The 19,460-nt window shown below is 36.6% G+C and overlaps 1 protein-coding gene across 16 annotated transcripts in view; it reads right to left on the bottom strand.

Moving 5' to 3' along the window:
- Positions 1-1,239: 1,239 nt before the first annotated feature.
- Positions 1,240-19,460, bottom strand: part of HYCC2 (hyccin PI4KA lipid kinase complex subunit 2) — a 98,133-nt gene continuing 79,912 nt past the window's right edge. For 8 of the 16 annotated variants that reach the window (XM_008974163.5, XM_055108941.1, XM_008974166.6 and 5 more), the window contains 3 exons: positions 15,760-15,919; positions 14,864-15,031; positions 1,240-9,376 (listed from right to left, as the gene is read on the bottom strand). In XM_008974163.5, coding sequence (XP_008972411.1) covers positions 8,775-9,376; positions 14,864-15,031; positions 15,760-15,919 — 930 coding nt within the window. In that variant the 3' untranslated portion in view covers positions 1,240-8,774. Of the gene's footprint in view, positions 9,377-14,768; positions 15,032-15,759; positions 15,920-19,460 lie in introns of all 16 variants that reach the window. The other 8 variants (XM_003820731.4, XM_055108943.1, XM_024927972.4 and 5 more) reach the window with 2 other exon arrangements.

Genomic DNA, 19,460 nt, shown 5'->3' on the forward strand with positions numbered 1-19,460 from the left:
TACCTTAAAGGAAAATATTACTTTTCCCGTTGTACTTCTGTACTTTCTTTTGTTTTTTGTTTGTTTGTTTTGAGATGGAGTTTTGTTCTTGTCCCCCAAGCTGGAGTGCAATGGCACGATCTTGGCTCACTGCAACCTCCACCTCCCAGGTTCAAGCGATTTTCCTGCCTCAGCCTTCCTAGTAGCTGTGATTACAGGTGCCTGTCACTATGCCTGGGTAATTTTTGTACTTTTAGTAGAGATGGGGTTTTACCATGTTGGCCAGGCTGATTTCAAACTCCTGACCTCAGGTGATCCACCCACCTCGGCCTCCCAAAGTGCTGGGATTATAGGCGTGAGCCACCACACCCGGCCCTTTTTCTGTATTTTGTAAATGAACAACTATTACATTTCTAATAAAGGGAAAAAATTGGAACTGTCAGCTTGTGAATCTCATCCTTCCTTACTAATGCAGATCCAGAATCAAAGAGAAAAACACAGTCTTGGTTCTGGATCTGCCAATCTTTGGATTAAGGGATAATAAATATCAAAAAGATAATGTACTTTGCTTGAATCTGAAATAAAATGGAGAATAAAACTTTGACTCAGCAAGGAATAACAGTCATAAAGAAAAAAGGCACAAAAGAGATTTTTCCAGAAAATGCATGTAAAGAAAAGGAAAGGAAAAAGGGCCTAGGGCTTAACCCTTGATTAAACCCATGTTCCAAGTGAAGGCTAAAGTATCTTTAGGAAAGACAATGTGGGAAAGACCAAAAAGTTTAATGATGAGAGAACTAACTGCAGGTAAGGGTGTGAAGAAACAGGCACCTTCATAAATTGTACTGTAAACTGTATTATAATAATATTGGTTCCTCTTTACAAGGACCCAGGAAAGAAAATATTTTAACATTAGAAATAGTTGTGCTTCACCTGAGAAACTTGTTGAATCTTAAGGAATCTGAAAATTATGTAATTAATCTTACTTCTGTCTTTACATTTGGCTGCTTTAACGTTCAGTGCTAAATCTGTACCCCTGCAATTAACTACAGAAATATATGGCACGTTTTATGTATTAATTTCACACCTGCCTTTGTCTTGTTTCTTATTTTGTGGTGTTAAATATAATTTTTATACTGCCTTAATGTAATAGGGTATGATATAAAGGTTCAGATATAAAATAAAAATGGTACACTTTGAAAAAATATGAAAAGACCCTTTTAAGATATAAAATTTACGTAAGATAAAATCAACTCAGGGAAATCCAGTTAAAAGCCAAATAGAGCTGTATTTTTATACTGTACAAAAAAATTTACACTCTTAATGTAACTAGATACATCTAAGGGTAAATTACACATCTCTCAAACACAGTATTTTAACATCTAAGATATGTTTCTGCATTGCAGACTGATACTGGATTTTATACATCTTTATTTACAATAACTTAAAATATTTTTTCATCTCTGGCAGATATTTACAAGGTCAACAGTGACTACATTTCACATTTCAACAATCAACAGCATTAATCGGTTCATTAAGACAGGATAATGGCTTACATGCACCAATAAATATGATCTTAAATTCATGGTTTTTTCTTCAGCTCTGAAAAAATGAAGGTTGTCACTAGTCCTAGGTTGAAAGGACATCACTCAATACAAGTCATAATTTCTATATGCCTATCCTATTTAAATTTTCACCAGCACTATTCTCTAAATACTTGGGAAGTTTATACCAAGTTATAGGTTGATGCTAGTTTAAAAAAAAAAAAAGAGCTGATGTGTACATTCCATATCCTTTTATGAAGCAAACATATGAAAGTGAGATAGTTCTTATTTACTATCATTGTGACAGAGATCAGATTACATAATGCCAAAGTAGTAAAAATCCTTCAGAAATTATAGCTCAGGAGACTCAAATTATCATGAGAAAAACAGTGGGAAAATAATTTTTGCACCCTAAAAACTGTTTCACTTAACCACTTAAACTGAATGGAAAGCCAGAATAATTTTAGAGTAAGAATAAAAAAGATTCAGTGTCAAGTAGATGAACTTATTACAAATATTTTTAAACATGGAGCTTATCTCTCAATTCAGTATGGATGATAAAACTTACAAACAAACAAACAAACCCCCCCAAACCCAAACCTGTATCAGTGATTGTTAGAAAGCCAATCCTCTCTTTCCAAGACAGCTAATCAATATACTCATTACTTTTCAACTACTACCTGCTATAAACAACAATACATAAAACCTGTTTGGAACATCAATATGCAAATACATTTCATGATTTCCAAAAAAAATTATTTAACTTTTGAAATAAATCATTTAGTTCTTATTGGGCTATACATTTTTTAAAAATGAGTATTTTAGCTTTTCTTAACCCAATCCTGTTTTTCTGCAAAGAAAAAAAACACTCAGAATGATCATGGACATAAATTATTTAACAAACTTTACCAGTTTAACCAATATTATAGTAATTGCCACTGCCCTTTAAAATAGGTACATTTCCATAATGCCCCCCTAAATTTTACTTAACCCACAATATTATACAATATACCAATTTTAGCAATTTCCCCCTTTTTATTCAATCCTGATGAGTAGGATCCTTAATTTAAGGAGACCAGAAGCTGTGCTATGAGGAATAATATTTAGATTTAGTCTTTAACGGGTACTTTTGCTGGAAGTGTAAAATACTGACATTTATTGACATAAGAAAACCTAAAATGGAATCTTGTAGCTACTGTAAACCTATTTTCCAGGTCAGAGAATATTTTTAAGATACTTTATATGTTAAAGAGGCTTCATTCCTTAACAAGTACTTTAAAAATTATATTTGGTAGATACATTTTCTTTGGTAAATTTTGTAATCAATGAACATGTAAAGAACTTCCTTTGATATAATTAACACTGAGCTGTTTATACTCAAATACAGCAAACCATATTGATATCAATTCTGTAATTGGGGATGAGTTGTCCAATTAAGTTCATTTCTTTGAAAATAAAAGGATTTCTTTATTAGACCTACTTCCAGATACACATTTTTAAAAAGACTCATTTATACTCTAAGCTACATCTAATTCCATTTTTTTATCAAATCAATATTAAACATAATAGCAGACATCTGAATATGCCTTAATTTGTAAACATGATTAGCACAATTTCTAAAAATCCAGAAGCAAAACATATACATTTCTGTACTATGCTGCCAGTTATTTCACATCATTCCCAGCTTTCTGCTAATTTCTATCCTGAATTGTTTGCTCTTATGTACATTTCTCATAGGACTATGGCTAAGATTACAAAAATACTGAAAAGACTGAAGTTACCAAAATGTTGTACTTGTGTGGTCAGGTTCAGAAGAAATATGCCTACACGGGCAAGGAGGTTGGGTGGTGATGACTCCTCTATGAATAGTATTTTCTATATATGCTCAGTACCAGTATGATATACCTATTAGGTACACATAATGCAAGTAATACTAAAATTTGTCTTACATTATCAATATGACCATCTTGGCAGGGAAAACTGTACCAATCTGATGACTCATAATTTTATTAGCATTGTTAACAGTTTTACACTGCATTCCATCTGCTTATAATCTGGCAAATATTCTAATTTCTAATTGGTTTTCAAACAACTTGTTTCTAAAAACACTTTAAAAAAATTAAAGTATTACAAGTAAGTGTCTCAACCAACTTAGTGGTAAAACGATGACAATAATCTTCAACTTGAAAGAAAAAGTCTCATGTTCAGACTGTTTAACATAGCCGTAGGTAGAAAAATTGCTCTAAAATTCTTACAGATTTTCTGATCATTGGCATGACCCGTTAAACTTTTTAAAGCTGAAAACAAAGATGTAACTGAAATACTGATTAAAAAAGAAAAACCCAAAACATACTTTGTAATCCAAGGTCAGAAATGGAGAGATATTCCTTGCCAGTGTTTGTAATAAATAGGGGACTACCCCTAAAGACAGGTACTACATTTTTTATTTACAAATGAACATGCAGAGATTTAAACGAGACAACTGATTGTCAACAACTGAAGTACTCAAAAATGGACTCCACTTCATTAAAATATTCACAAAAGTAGTGCAAACAAAACAATCTGAAAGAAGTTATTCTCAGTATTCCAGTGTCTAATAAACAATTTTAATTAATTTAAAGCTACTAGATGGAATCTGAGAATACAGACTGGAAATACTGAGCTTATATAGCTGAGACTACCGCATTTAAGACATTTTATATGGTATATACACACTTTAAATGACATCATGGTCACTGTTCCATTATGGAATCATAAGCTTCACACTATAGAACCTTTTTCAATCATATAAGGAAATATTGCTTGCATTTGCTCTAAGCATAAGATTCAGTCTCTTTCTACATTAAAAAGTAATGGAATCAAATTTATTTAATCTTTACTTTGCAATACTCTATTGTGCAATATAATTAGCTTGCCACACTGGTGACTGAAAGCTGGCTGACTCAAAAATTACTTTAAAATAACTAGAAAACACTGATCAAAGCCATTTCACTGGGTTTATTTTATATTTAAATAAATCCCAACAAATGTATTCAACTATAAAATGGCAGCATACAACTGTTATGTGGCAGAAAATAGTAAGGCATAAATTAGAATAATGTGTTGATCCTTACATCTGTAGACATACTTAACATTTCCAACATTTCCCCATCTAGATTACTCTACATTTTTTCTGGATTTAACACTTTTCTTAATGTGTTGTATTCACCAACTACTAGACCAGAACTATAAAGAAACTGCAAAAATGGAGTTAACAACCCACTGCCTCCCCAAACCCATGGGAGACTGGGTTTGATTCTGGCTCTGCTTTAGGTATATGATCTTGATCACACCACAACCTCTGAGCCTCTGTTTCTTGAGGATGAAGGTTGGGGTGAGGGAGTGGGAGACTAGCTAGATTATCTCCAGGGTTTCTTCTTAGCACAATTCTGATTCTATAATAAATAGACAAAAGTGAATTGGAAAGGTAAGGGGAATGGTAAGGGGTAAAGTTAAGGGGATCAGGATTTTAAAATAACGATTTTCCCCTTAGCTTCTTGAAATATTTTCACATTTAAAAATCTTCAGGCCAGGTGTGGTAGTTATGTCTGTAATCCTAGCACTTCTGGGAGGCCAGGTGGGTGGATCTCTTAAGCCCAGGAGTTCGAGACCAGCCTGGGCAACATGGCAAAACCTCGTCTCTACTAAAAATACAAAAATTAGCCAGGTGTGGTGGTGCATGCCTGGAGTTCCAGCTACTCCAGAGGCTGAGGTGGAAAGATCACCTGAGCCCAGGGAGGTTGAGGCTGCAGTGAGCTGTGATAGTGCCACTGCACTCTAGCCTAGAGGACAGAGTGAGACCCTATTTCAAAAAATCAAATCTTCTGAGTTAACTATTCACTTTGCATTTTAGTTTGCTTTCTAGTAATTAATGTCAGAGCGAGCTCCCAAAACCTTCAGCTGTTTCTTTGTATTCTTTTATCCAACTTGGCATACATGGCACCAACCTAATTGTTTTATTACAGAAAACAAGTATTTTCTCCCTAAATATCTTTTTCATAGATGATTAGACTTTTATGGAGATTAGAAAATATATAACAAAAGCTTGTTAAAAAAGTATGAATATTGCTGGCATATATCTGTAACAGCTATTGTATATATGAAACAAAACTATTTTAAATTAAATGCCAAAAATAATGCATGTTAAAATGCATATTTAAAAACTTAGAAAATTTGACTCAGTTTGTTAAACTAACACCTTCCATTTTAACTAATAATAATTCTTGCACAAGAAATCTGTTGTAAGACCCTGAATGCAAGGCTTAGACTAAATGAAATGTTTCTTCACTGAGGTCAACTCACATCACCTAAAAGAATAGAAAACAAATGTTACAGGGTCATAAAATGTTAATGTGGGTATGTATACATACAAACATATATGTATATACATACAGATAAATAAAATCCTCTAAGATGAACTTTTTTTTTTTTTTTTTTCAGAGACAGAGTCTTGCACTGTTGCCCAGGCTGGAGTACAGTGGCGCATTCTTGGCTCACTGCAACCTCCACCTCCCGGGTTCAAGAGATTCTCCTGCCTCAGCCTCCCGAGTAGCTGGGATTACAGGCGCCTGCCACCACGCCCAGCTAATTTTTTGTATTTTTAGTAGAGACAGGGTTTCACCATGTTGGCCAGGCTGGTCTCGAACTCCTGACCTCATGATTCACCCACCTCAGCCTCCCAGAGTGTTGGGATTACAGGCGTGAGCCACCGCGCCCGGCCAAGATGAACATTTTTTAAAACCAATTTTTCAGGTATAAGATTTCTAGCCAAAGGAAAATTTTGTTGTATTTATTCTAACATTTGCTGTAATTTGGTATTATGTGGTATTTCTTTTGTGCTTTAACCAAAATCATGCTAGATTTAGATGCCAATAAATGCACAATTTGAATTGAAAACAGTCTTTTTACCTTCCAAATAATTTATGCCATAAAGTGACTGACCTCCAGCCATAGCCAAGATCTCACTTTCTTTTTTATTTTTTATTTATTTATTTTTTATTTTTTATTTTTTTTTAGATCTCACTTTCTAGGTAAATATAATGTTCCTTTCCTTACATACCTGAAACTGCCTGTTTTAGTATGTTATGGGCCTTTATAGCTCATTTATTTTGGCTATTTTTAAACTCCTTTCATTTATTTGACATCCCTTAGTTAAATTAAAAGAAAGGGTATTTAAAATATTTAAAATACAACTTTGTGATATATACATATACACACCATATACACACACACACACACACACACACAGACACACACAAATCAATAAATTGTCTACTTATCAACTTTTAGCTTTACCCTGGACTTTGGCAATGTTGTAGATACTAGTTCAGGTTCTAGTTTTCCATTTTCACATGAGCTGGAAAATGTTACAGACCACCATATTTAAACAAGCATCTCATATATAAAGAGTCTAACAGAAAGTCTCTTAGGGAAAAAAGAAAGTCCTTACAATAAAAACGGGGGGATTGCTAGGTGTGAAAAAAAAAGGCGTTTTTCTGGTTATTTATCAAAATCTATTATAATTTTAATGGTAGACATAAAATTTTAACTTTTGCTAATTAGGAGAATACTTGCTTTCTATAAATTCAGTATATTTTTCTTAAACAATAATCAAGTAAAAACATCTAAATGTACAAAGCACTGATAGCTCTGATGTATTCTGTGGAAGGATAACTTATAACAGTTTAAGTCACAATACACTTTTTTAAAACCCAATATATTCCCTTCTTTTTCAAACATCAGAGCCTGAGACCCAGAAAAGTTATGATAAAATCTTATCCAACCAGATCAGAACTAAGGAAATTTTTTTTACCAATAATGTTTTTGTAACTTCTTAGCAGTTACCAAATGCTACTTACATACATTCAACATCTAGCTTACTGGCATGATTTCAAAGTTTTATAAAAATGAGGAACTGCAGATATATGATTAGAAGGTACACAAATTGCATTACATTAAACACAAAGGCAGTGTGGTCCTTGTAGGAGAAATCAAGGTCAGTACCCCCTGGTAGAAATGTTCTATAAAAATGTGTCACATTGAAGTATCAGTGTTTCAGCCAATTGTCTGTCCCTGATATATTTCCTTGGAGTATGTAATGTATCAGGACTTTAGGTTTCTTAATCCAAAATATCTGACTGAATTTAGGTACATCTAGAAAGCAGCTGAAAGGGTTTCTCTTATAGTCTGACATAACAGAAAGTAGATTGAGAAATCCCTCTCTTTACCTGAAGATGTACTGTTACACTTCAGCCATCAGCTCACAAAGGAAAAGAAGAAAAAAAAATCAAATCTCCTCTCACACACACAATCTCCACAAAAGCTAAACAAAAACTACCCCCCGCCCCCACAAAACCCCAGCACCAAAGTGTCAATCATTCCTGGGAAATAGAACATGCCCCTCAGATTCTGATTTGTTAGTTGGCCAAACTTGAAGGACAGAAATGACCTTATATGTCCTTGTGGGGAAGAGGGAAGACACGTTAATAATGACTATACAGCCATTGAGAAAGTGCATTATCAATTACACAATCAAGAGTCCTGCCCTCCAATGGAGGTGGTCACAACTTGATTTAAATGCCTCCGTAATTGAACATTTATGTCTTCGGGATAAAGGAGATGGGGGGGTGGAGAAAGAGCTACCCTCATTTTAATGAAAAAGTGCAGCAGTCTACCACCTTTCCCCATGCTTCTCCAGAAAATGATTGCACAGACTCAGAGAAGTCCAAAGTCATAGCAGAATCTCTGAGGCACTCCTGGTTAAGAGAAAAAAATATGATCCAGTAATCTTCATAGTTCTATAGATTATGAGAACAAACCCGTTTTGTTTTTAAACAAAAGCCAAAGAATCGTTTCATAGGGATCATATACACCATTTCCTCTAATGTATCCTCAGTCTCACAGTGTTGAAATGGGACCGATCAGCCTACGATGGATTGCACATCACCCAAGGAGAAAGGAAGGCATGGAAAAGGCAAACATTTTATACTGCTTCACAAACACATTTACAAGGAATAGGTGAAGAGAAGATGTAGGAAAGAGGGATAAAGAAAACCTTATTGCTGTTTTGATACAAAATACAGTATGAAGATACCTAAACTAAATGAAATCTGATAACAGTGACCAATATTTTCACAATGTGGGATGAAGTGTCTTCTTGCACAATGAAATGTTCAGTTTAAAAGGTAAGCAGAAAGAAGAGGGAGGATGTCAAAACTACACCTGGGATATTAGCTGCATATTGAAACTTGGGGATCGAGACTGCTTGGTCAAGGGGGCTCCTGGGCTGAGGAGCTCTTTACCTTCGCCAGCTTGACCTAGCCGGTCTTCCTGCAGACTGACAGTTGAGTATCGATTAGCATTGTTGGCTGCTAAATTAGTACCTCCCTCAGTGCCAACCCCAATGCTGGTACTTGCTTGACTGCCATTTACATAGTCAAATGATTTACTTGAGGAAGCACTGGCTGTCCGGATTAGACTTAAGCTATTGATTTTTGGCACCACCTGGCCAGCAGGCAGGCTCAGGTGTTTCTTCATTGGTGTCAGCTCAACTGAATCTACACTAAGATCAGTTGGTTGCTGTACATACTGCTTGCGAACTACTGAATCTCGAGGGCTCTCACTGGATTTGATGGCAGAGGCTGTTTCTTTATCCTTGGCTGAACGCCCAGTTGCTACTTTCCTTAAGCTTCCCCTCTGAGAAGAGGAGGATGGTTTGGTCCCAATTGGCTGACTGCTGAGGGAAGCCCCTGATGAAAATCCTTCATCTGCATCATTCAGGTTTACAGACTCCTCTCCTCCATTTACACCCTCAGCACCTAAGAAAACAAATCAGACAGACTCAGCAATAGCTAAATTAAATAAGAAGCAGCTGTGAATAACAACACTGACCTTATCTCTTGGGCAATGTTCGCTATAGGTTGTCAATGGCCCTATTATCAACACTTCCCCTAAATAATTTAGGGGAAATCTTAATCTACACAGAATTCTACTATGCTAATACATGTTAGTTTAGCTTTATTTAGTCCAGTTTTTGTAAAACTATCCACAAACATATCTAGTATACTGTCAATATTTAGGCATGTAAAACGACTAGGTAAAATACAACAGTTTGTTAACATAAATTTTTATAATACACTATCATTCTTCTTCTGAAATGACCATATCTACCTACTGGAAAAAAAAAAAAAAACTTTCCCCCTCATACCTTCTTTAACCCACCATAAGATGTGCAAAAGAGACCCTCTTCTAATTCTGGTTATCCAGAATTATACCAAAAACCCATTTATGCTTACAGGCCAAACTCTTTTTAACTATAATAAAATTTTATATTTACTCAGTGGTTGGTTAACTGCTTCTATATGGTTTTAGAACCTTTAACATGGAACTAGCAAATTTTTTAAATAACTCAAAACTATATTGCTTCTGTAACTTCACAGTCATATTTTGTCTATGGCCTTTTCTACTCACTGGTTTCCATATTTTGATCAATTAATGTGAAGAAAATATCAGAGAGCAGTGGTAGGGAACCAGCAGGGGTATTTAAGGATTTATATTTTCTATATGGTATGTTTTGATAATATTTTATGTAATTATTTCTATATTTTAGATTCTTAGTATTGAGATGTATTGTCATAATCACAAAATACTATAGTGTCCCATCACATTTCATTTCATGCAGAAACTGCAGTTAACAAAATAATTTATTTATTTATTTTTTTTGAGACAGTCTCGCTCTGTCACCCAGACTGGAGTGCAGTGGCACGATCTTCAGCTCACTGCAACCTCTGCCTCCCAGGTTCAAGTAATTCTCCTGCCTCAGCCTCCCGAGTAGCTGGGATTACAGGCGTGTGTCACCATGCCCAGCTAATTTTTGTATTTTTAGTACAGACGGGATTTCACCATGTTGGCCAGGCTGGTCTCCGACTCCTGACCTCAAGTGATCTGCCCACCTCAGCCTCCCAAAGTGCTGGGATTACAGGCATGAGCCACCGCGCCCGGCCAACAACAGAATTCTTATCTTGGGTTTTTGTGGGAAGAAGAGAAGAATATATAATATACTGAGCTTGCAGTTTACAGAAAGCCAATTCTCTTACTGAGAGTATGATCAATATTCTCTTAGAAAGTAATACATTTGCTTCTTTCAATAACTCATATTGGTTTGCTACCTATTAAATACATTTTCCAGACTTCCGTAAAGTTTAATCTGAATCTACAAAACAGATATCAACATTACAGGTAAGGTAAAAATGTTAGGAAAGAATCTAAACAAATATTAGAGATATAGGTTACCTAAGCAAAATATATACAAAATATTTAAACACAATATTTTATTTAACATAGCACCTGGAAAAATAAACTATTTACTTAGCTATATTTACTCATATGGATTATTTTCTTCCTTCTAAAGAATGAAATAAGCTATCCTTAAAGCAAAAGGCACCTTGTTATATCCAGCAGTTTAATAATCTTTAATCATCATGCAAAGCCATATGAAAATGCATCTACTAAGAACAGTAGCAGCTGACACCACTTCTCTCAACCTCTTCAAAAGAACTGTATATAATGTACTTTTATAATGTACCTCAAAATAAAAACTTTAAATTATATTCATATGATACATTTTAGTAATTTACTTACAATTAGTATAAAGAACTCCAAAATGCCCAAGAAAGGATAGTTATTGGGTCAGAATTGATATTAGTGATATAAAACTGGGAGTGAACAGAAATGTATCATTAGGTATATTTATTAGGAAAGGAGACTGAGAGACTTAGTGCTAGCTTCTGAATCTTGCTACATGCAGATCTGATGCCCAAGCAATATGGCCATAAAAAAGATGATAACATAAAAGCCACCATGCAAGAGAATCTACTGATATTTTATATACTAAGAAATGCTTAGTATATATAATGGAATACTGATTGTACTTTAATCACAGGTATTATCTTCAGTTTAGTAATAATTTTTAAAAACATTTATTTATTTTTATTATTATTTTTTGAGACAAGGTCTCACTCTGTTGTATAGGCTGGAGTGCAGTGGCACGATCACAGCCCACTGTAGCCTCAACCTCCCAGGCTCAAGTGATCCTCCCACCTCAGCCTCTCAAGCAGCTGGGACTACAGGCATCTGCCACCATGCTTGGCTAATTTTTGTGTATTTTGTAGAGATGGGGTTTTGCCATGTTGCCCAGGCTGGTCTCAAACTCCTGGGCTTAAGCAATCCACCTGCCTGGGCCTCCCAAAGTGCTGAGATTATAGGCATGAGCCATCGTGCCTGGCCAGTTTAGTAATAATCTTAACTCCAGCTTTTAAAGTCACAAATAGAATGTACTTGACAATCAGGAGAAAAGTAAGTGATGGGCTTATATTGTCCCTTCAATTTCAACATGTAATAAACCCAATTTTAATTGTAAAATTATTTAAAGCCATCATAGCAGAAAACTAGTCAATAATCTATGTTAATCCAAAAGCTTGAGCAGAGTTCAGAATTACCAAGACTTTTCATAGGTTTTAGTAATTTCCTTTCTTCTGTTTAAAAAGCTTGGTGGGGTATGGTGGCTTACGCCTGTAATCCCAACATTTTGGGAAGCCAAGACAGGCAGATCCCTTGAGTTGAGGAGTTTGAGACCAGCCTGGGCAAATGGCAAGATCTTATCTCCATAAAAAGTTAAAAAATTAGCCAGATGTGATGGCACCCACCTATAGTCCCAGCTACTCAGGAGGCAATGGTGGAAGGATCACTTAAGTCCAGGAATTCGAGGTGGCAGTGAGCTATGAATCTTAAGGAGGCTGGCTGCAGTGGGTCACACCTGGGGAGGCCAAGATAGGAGGATTGCTTGAGCCTGGGAGTTCAAGACTAGTCTGGGCAACATAGCAAGACCCCATCTCTACAAACAATTTAAAAATTAACTGGGCATGGTGACATGCCTGTTGTCCTAGCTACTGAGAAGGCTGAGGCCAGAGGTTTGCTGGAGCCCAGGAGTCTGAGGTTACAGTGAGCTATGACTGTGCCACTACACTCCAGCCTGGGCAACAGAATGAGACCATCTGGGGGTCGAGAAAAAACCCTCAAGAAAGAAAAAGGCAATTGTGTCTCAAAACATTTTTCCTCTGTAATTTTCTCCAAAGGTGATAACAATACCATTCATGGTCCAAAGAGGAGACATCTGAAATGGAATTTTTTTATTTTTTTTTATTCCTTTTTGTATTTACACTGAACGCCAAGAAGCTATGAAATGGATTTTTAATGAACTTTTCTATTCATGGCTGACTTTACTTACACATTTGGCTTCTGTTAATATTGATTTAAAACTACAAATAGGCCAGGGGCGGTGGCTCATGCCTGTAATCCCAGCACCCTGGGAGGCTGAGGTGGGCAGATTGCTTGAGCCCAGGAGTTTGAGACCAGCCTAGACAACATGGCAAAACCCCATCTCTACTAAAAATACAAAAAAACTAGCCGGCTGTGGTGGCGTGCCTGTAGTCCTAGCTATTCCAGAGGCTGAGGTGGGAGGATCACTTAAGACCAGGAAGTTGAGGCTACAGTGAGCCTTGATTGTGCCACTGCACTCTTGCCTGGGCGACGTGAGTGAGATCCTGCCTCAAAAAAATAAATAAAACTAAAAATAATCTGGATTAAAAGGTAAAATAAGGAAACATTCCTCTTTCCTTGTGGCTACACCCTCTCCCTCCCTCCCCCAAATTGAAATTTTACCAGTGATAGATATTAAAATAGGATATTTTAATATTTTATAGGATATTAAAAAGGAACTACTATTTTGGTTCATTTGTTTCAAAGTGTATGACTCGATGTATTGGAAGGAATGCTTCAATCTAATCCTACACTTTCTGGAATTTCAGCAACTGTTGATTAACATAGTACTATATTTAGCATAAATACTTCCAATATTCTAGCAATAGTAGTAGATAAGTGGCTCAGTCATTCAGGAATGTTCAGTTTAGGCCAACTCTGGGTTCCACATCTATTCATTTTTTTATTGTTATGTGTTTATACAAGATAAAACTTACTCCTAGGGATAATGTAATAAGATACAGGGGAAAAAGGGAACACTGCCATCTTTCAGAGCCATTTAAAGGATCTCTCAAACAGCACCAACTTTTTTGGGTCCCTAGGTCATGCACATGCAACACTGTTAAATGAATTAAGGTCAATCTGGGTAAATGGGCAAGGGAACAGAGGGTAGATTTAGATTCTTACTGAGCATGCTCAAATTTCTAATGCACCAAAGAGCAAGAGTTCCCTATGGTGGAAATTAATTGCTTTATGTATGTTTGGTCTTTAAGTAAAAATATATAACCTCTTTTAAAGCTACTTGCTTGATTTCATAAATAAGTATAAAGGTTCCACAGTAGCAATACATTAAATAATTTTTTAAAAACTGGCTACAGTTCCCTCTTTTACAAAGCTAAAAATTCCTACGGCATTACATGCAAAACAGTAAGTAAATACTTTTCCAACAAAGAGAAGCATTCTTTTACAGATGGGGGCTCGGGGGGAAGGGTATTAAAAAACCCCTCCATGTTGCGATACCTACATTGTAGAAATAAGGCTCTACTAGGATATCTGACCTCTAAATAGAATAATACATTTTAATTCCACTGAATTGAATACAACCATTATTTACAATAAATTGTAAAATGTACTGTGCATCAGGATAGCACATTTCTAGAAGGTATCAGTAGTTTACTAGTTAGGCCTAAGCAACTTAATCTACAGATGATAAAGCCAATGAATATCAGCATACTTTGTCAAAGAGCTGAGAAATTGTCCATTGAACACCATAGAATTACAGATAAATCAGCTGGCTCCACTTCAATGTCTTAATGATAATATGCTAATGTTTTAAAACTCTCTTCACAAAATTTTAAAGAATAAATTATTGTATAAATAAAATCATTCATATTGATGAATAAGGCTCACGTCCACTGGGTGCATTTTTCTTTCCTAATGTTAGAATAAACATGCTCAGTAATAAAAAAATTCCAAGCATTTGCAGACCTTTTGGAGACAGGACCCTGCCTTGTTAGTAGCCATGCCAAGCTGTTCCTTGATTACACAGGGATGCAGACTCCAGGCCAGCACAAATGGTAACTAAAGATTGCACCTGACCTGGTGCTATGCATATGAGGAGGGAGGGTGCTTTGCAAGGAGAAGCTAATACACCCTGGGGTACTAGAAACACACATTAGAATGGAAAGATGCTCTGCTTGGGGATAGAGAGCCAGGATCCTTCTCCAGCAACTGCCTCACTGACTTCTGCCTCCTCATCTCTGTCCTACCCTCTGTTGTGGCTGTTGCTGAGTTGGGCTCCGGCGAGCCATGCTCAGGGGTCCTGCGCACCAGCACCTCCCCCTCTTGCACACGTTTGATCCCTAGGTCAGTGGAGCCGTGTTGGATCGGGGAGCCAGGAATACTCGAGTCAGCCTCGTTTGAGAAGTCAAAGCCATCTGGGATTCAACATATAACATTTTAGTGCTTTTATGCTGCTCTATTATTTTCTGAGCATTTTGACCCAGGCAGATAAGAGAATGTATATATGGATATGATATAAACACAAACACTATTTATATAGTTACATGTGTGTGCACAGCATGCACACACATAAGGCAGCAGATGAACAATGTGAGGTTTGCAAATGAATTAAGACAGAAAAATCAGGATCATTAAAATGGCAATATCTCTTAGGCAAGACAGCTTGACTATTCAAGTACCATGTGTATGAAATACTGCTGGATTCAGCACTTACAAAAAAAGGAAAGGCAAAGATAAAAATCCAAAATCAAGAATAAATCATTTTATGAATAGCTTGCATTATACTGTTAGTTTGGCCAGTTATATAGTTTTTCCCACAGTGCTCATATGTGCACCTTTTTTTTTCCAGTATGGTAACAAGGTTAAAGCAACTTCTTTCCTATTGTTCTTATTTAGTTCAAAAAAAGACAAAATTTAACCTCATCTTATTTTGTTTTAATCTTTATACAGCAATCTAAACATCTATTTTATAAATACATATTGAAATAACTTTAGACATTTAGTCACATTTCTAGTGATATTTTTAACAAAAAAATTACTTTAATTATACAGGGTCTTTTAATATCATGTGCTAAGACAGTCTGTAAAAACAGTGATAAATTTACTTGACTCCATGTGTGGACTATGGGGATTTTGTACTCACCTTCTCTTCTCCATCTATGACGACGGATTGAAGCTGTTGTAATTGCAGTCCGAGAAATCCTCGGCACTGTTGGAGTGACTTCAACTTTAAGGACTTTCTGGCCTTCTTGTGTAGAATCAGGAGCATCAAATGGTAATGAGTTTTTCATGGCATTGGCAACCTACAATGATAATATAAGTCTATACAAGTTTACAATCAATATGCAGTTTTTGTTTATACTACATGTGTCCATAATTTTCGAATATGTATTTAAAATTTGCATTATAATGTGTAATAAACGTATCTTTGTTGTTCTGTATTCTTTTAAGCAGGCTTTTCAAATGAGAATTTCTAAAATATGAGTCACATACCCCACTGATGCCTTAAAATTGTTGACTTTCAAAGAGAAAAAGCATTCCAAAGAAAGAATTAACATATAAACTCTGATTATGAGACAATTTAGAATTGTCTGATTCTTCAGATGATAAATAACATGCAAAATTTAATCTCTGATAAACATTAGGATGTTCTCCACTCTTCTGTTTACATGAGGAGAAATGTTCCCTAAATACTTCTGGCATTTTGTCCTACCATTTTCTGCTACCTGAAGAGGAAAGTGACATACCTGGTAATTGCCATTTGACTGATGCATGTTTCCTAATTGGGTTGTACTAATCTAGCAAAAATCTTGAGCTAAAGGATTGTCTTGCTCCTTCCCTCTCCACTTGGACAAGCCCATGTGGAATTAAGCAGCCTGGATAGGTGTGCCTGATCAGCTCACTCAAACATTCTTTCCAGTGGGCTGTTCCAAGGTCTAGATGTGAAGGAAAGTTGAGTCTTTCAATTCAGCTTTTAACAGTAATGAAAATACTTGTTCCCCATCTATGAACTATTTTTCTGTTTATCACGTGGCTCTAGATTTGAATAGGGAAAAAGGATATTATTACTGGGTCCCTCAGAGACCACTGACAATAAAAGAATACTGTTAGTAACACTAGAGTTACTAATCTCTTTACCTGTATTGCCTTGGAAATGCCACCTCTACTTAATTTACAAGATTGTTGAAAGGATAAACTATTAATTTAAAGAGATTCATAAGTTCAAGGTACTACTATGATGATATAATTTTTTAATCTTTTTATCCATTTGTTTTAATATAACTCTTAGGGTAAGATTAGGAAACAAATGGGAATTCAAATGGAGAATTACTGCAAATGCTACCTCAATAAATTTATATTTAGCTTAAAGTATTTTAAAAATGATATAAATAAAATGGCTTTTGAGAAGCTGGGCCAGGCAAGGTGGCTCATGCCTGTAATCCCACCACTTTGAGAGGCTGAAGCAGGCAGATCACTTGAGTCCAGGAATTTGAGACCAGACTGGGCAACATGGTGAGATCTCGTCTCCACAAAAAAATACGAAAATTTGCCGGGTGTGCTGGTATGCACCTGTAGTCCCAGCTACTCAGGAGGCTGGGGCAAGAGGACCACTTGAGCCCAGAAGGTGGATGTTACAGTGAACTGTGATCACACCACTGCACTCCAGTATAGGTGACAGAGTGAGACCCTGTCTCAAAAAATAATAGTAATTTTTTGAAACAATAAAATAAAAAGCTGTATTCTTACAATGCTGCAAGTAGAAAATAGTATTTTAAGAATACTGTTATCAAAATATTACAAAAAGCTTAGGAAACTGGAAAGGAATAAAAATCCATAGTCAAATCACAGAGACAACTATTATAGCATTTTGTATGTTTCCTCTGTCCTGTATAGATCTAAAAAATAGTTGTATACTGTTTTTCTACCTCATACAAGCTAGCACTTCCCTTTAATATAAAACCTCAAATATATAATCTCATCAAGTAAATATTATATAACTTAAATCATTCTCTGCTGTGGGACATTTAGACTGTTTTTATTCCTTTGCAATTAGAAATAAAACTGTAATGTTGTGCTTATAATACATTGTCTTTGGTATTTATAATTTTGGTATTAAATTTAAGTTTAGTTTCCTGGAATACATTGCTAGACATGGGATAGAGGGTCAAAGAAATAAACACACATTACCAAACTGCTTCTTCAGGGGATAGTCAGAGTTGTGTCAGACTACTACTGTAACATAAAGAATGCCTTCCTCACTTCACTACTGGATATTTACATTTTTGTTTTGTTTTGTTTTTTGAAACAAGGTCTTGCTCTGTCACCCAGGCTAGAGTGCAGTAGCACGATCTCAGCCCACTGCAACCTCTGCCTCCCAGGTTCAAGCAATTATCATGCCTCAGCCTCCCAAGCAGCTGGAATTACAAGTGTGCACCACCACATCCCACTAAATTTTTTTTTCTTTTTTTTTTTCAAATGGGGTCTCACTCTGTTGCCCAGGCTGAGGTGCAGTGGCACGATTTCAGCTCACTGCAACCTCCACCTCCCGGGTTTAGGCAATTCTTTGCCTCAGCCTCCCAAGTAGCTGGGATTACAGGTGCCCGCCACCACGCCTGGCTAATTTTTTGTATTTTTAGTAGAGATGGGGTTTCACCATCTTGGACAGTCTGGTCTTGAACTCCTGACCTCGTGATACACCCGCCTCGGCCTCCCAAAGTGCTGGGTTACAAGTGTGAGCCACAGCCCCTGGCCTTAAATTTTGTATTTTTTTGTAGAGACGGGGTTTTGCCACGTTGGCCAGGCTGGTCTTGAACTTGTGGCCTCAGGTGATCCACCTGCCTCAGCCTCCCAAAGTGCTGGAATTACAGGCATGAGCCACTGCACCCAGCCTTACATTTGTTTTTTAATTGATCACTTACCAGTTGGAGATTTGTTTATTTTGTGGGAGAGTACAAAATCTTTTTACATAGAATGAAATATTAATTTGCTTATTTGTATCATGACTGCTGAAAATATGTTTCTCAGTTTGTACCCTGCATATATTAATTTTGCTTTTAAAAACGTGATGGAGGCCAGGCGTGGTAGCTCATGCCTATAATCCCAGCACTCTGGGAGGCCAAGGCAGGCAGATCACTTGAGATCAGGATTTCAAAACCAGCCTGGCCAACATAGTGAAACTCCATCTCTACTAAAAATACAAAAATTCGCTTGGGAGGCCGAGGTGGGTGGATCACGAGGTCAGGAGATCGAGACCATCCTGGCTAATACAGTGAAACCCCATCTCTACTAAAAATGTAAAAAATTAGCCAGGTGTGGTGGCACACGCCTGTAGTCCCAGCTACTCAGGAGGCTGAGGCAGGAGAATCGCTTGAACCCAGGAGGCGGAGGTTGCAGTGAGCTGAGATAGCGCCACTGCACTCCAGCATAGGAGATAGAGCAAGACTCCGTCTCAAAAAAAAAAAAAGAAAAAATCACCTGGGCATGGTGGTGCCTATAATCCCAGCTACTTGGTAGGCTGAGATGGGAGGATCGCTTGAACCCATGAGGCAGAGGTTGCAGTGAGCCAAGATCACACCACTGCACTCCAGTCTGGGTGGCAGAGAGAGACTTCGTATCAAAAACAAAATAAAAATAAAAAATAAATTTAAAAAAACTGATGGAATAGGCTGGGTGTGGTGTCACACATCTGTAATTCCAGCACTCTGGGAGGCTGAGGCCAGCCTCGGCAACACAGAAAGACCCTGTCTCTATAAAAAAATACAAAACAAGAAACAAAAAAACCCCCAAAAACCTTATGGCTTAGAATTTAGGTGTTTATGTCGGGGCCGGGTGGGGGGGCGAATC

The sequence above is a fragment of the Pan paniscus genome, chromosome 13 (assembly GCF_029289425.2).
Source record: "Pan paniscus chromosome 13, NHGRI_mPanPan1-v2.0_pri, whole genome shotgun sequence".
Lineage (NCBI taxonomy): Eukaryota > Metazoa > Chordata > Mammalia > Primates > Hominidae > Pan > Pan paniscus.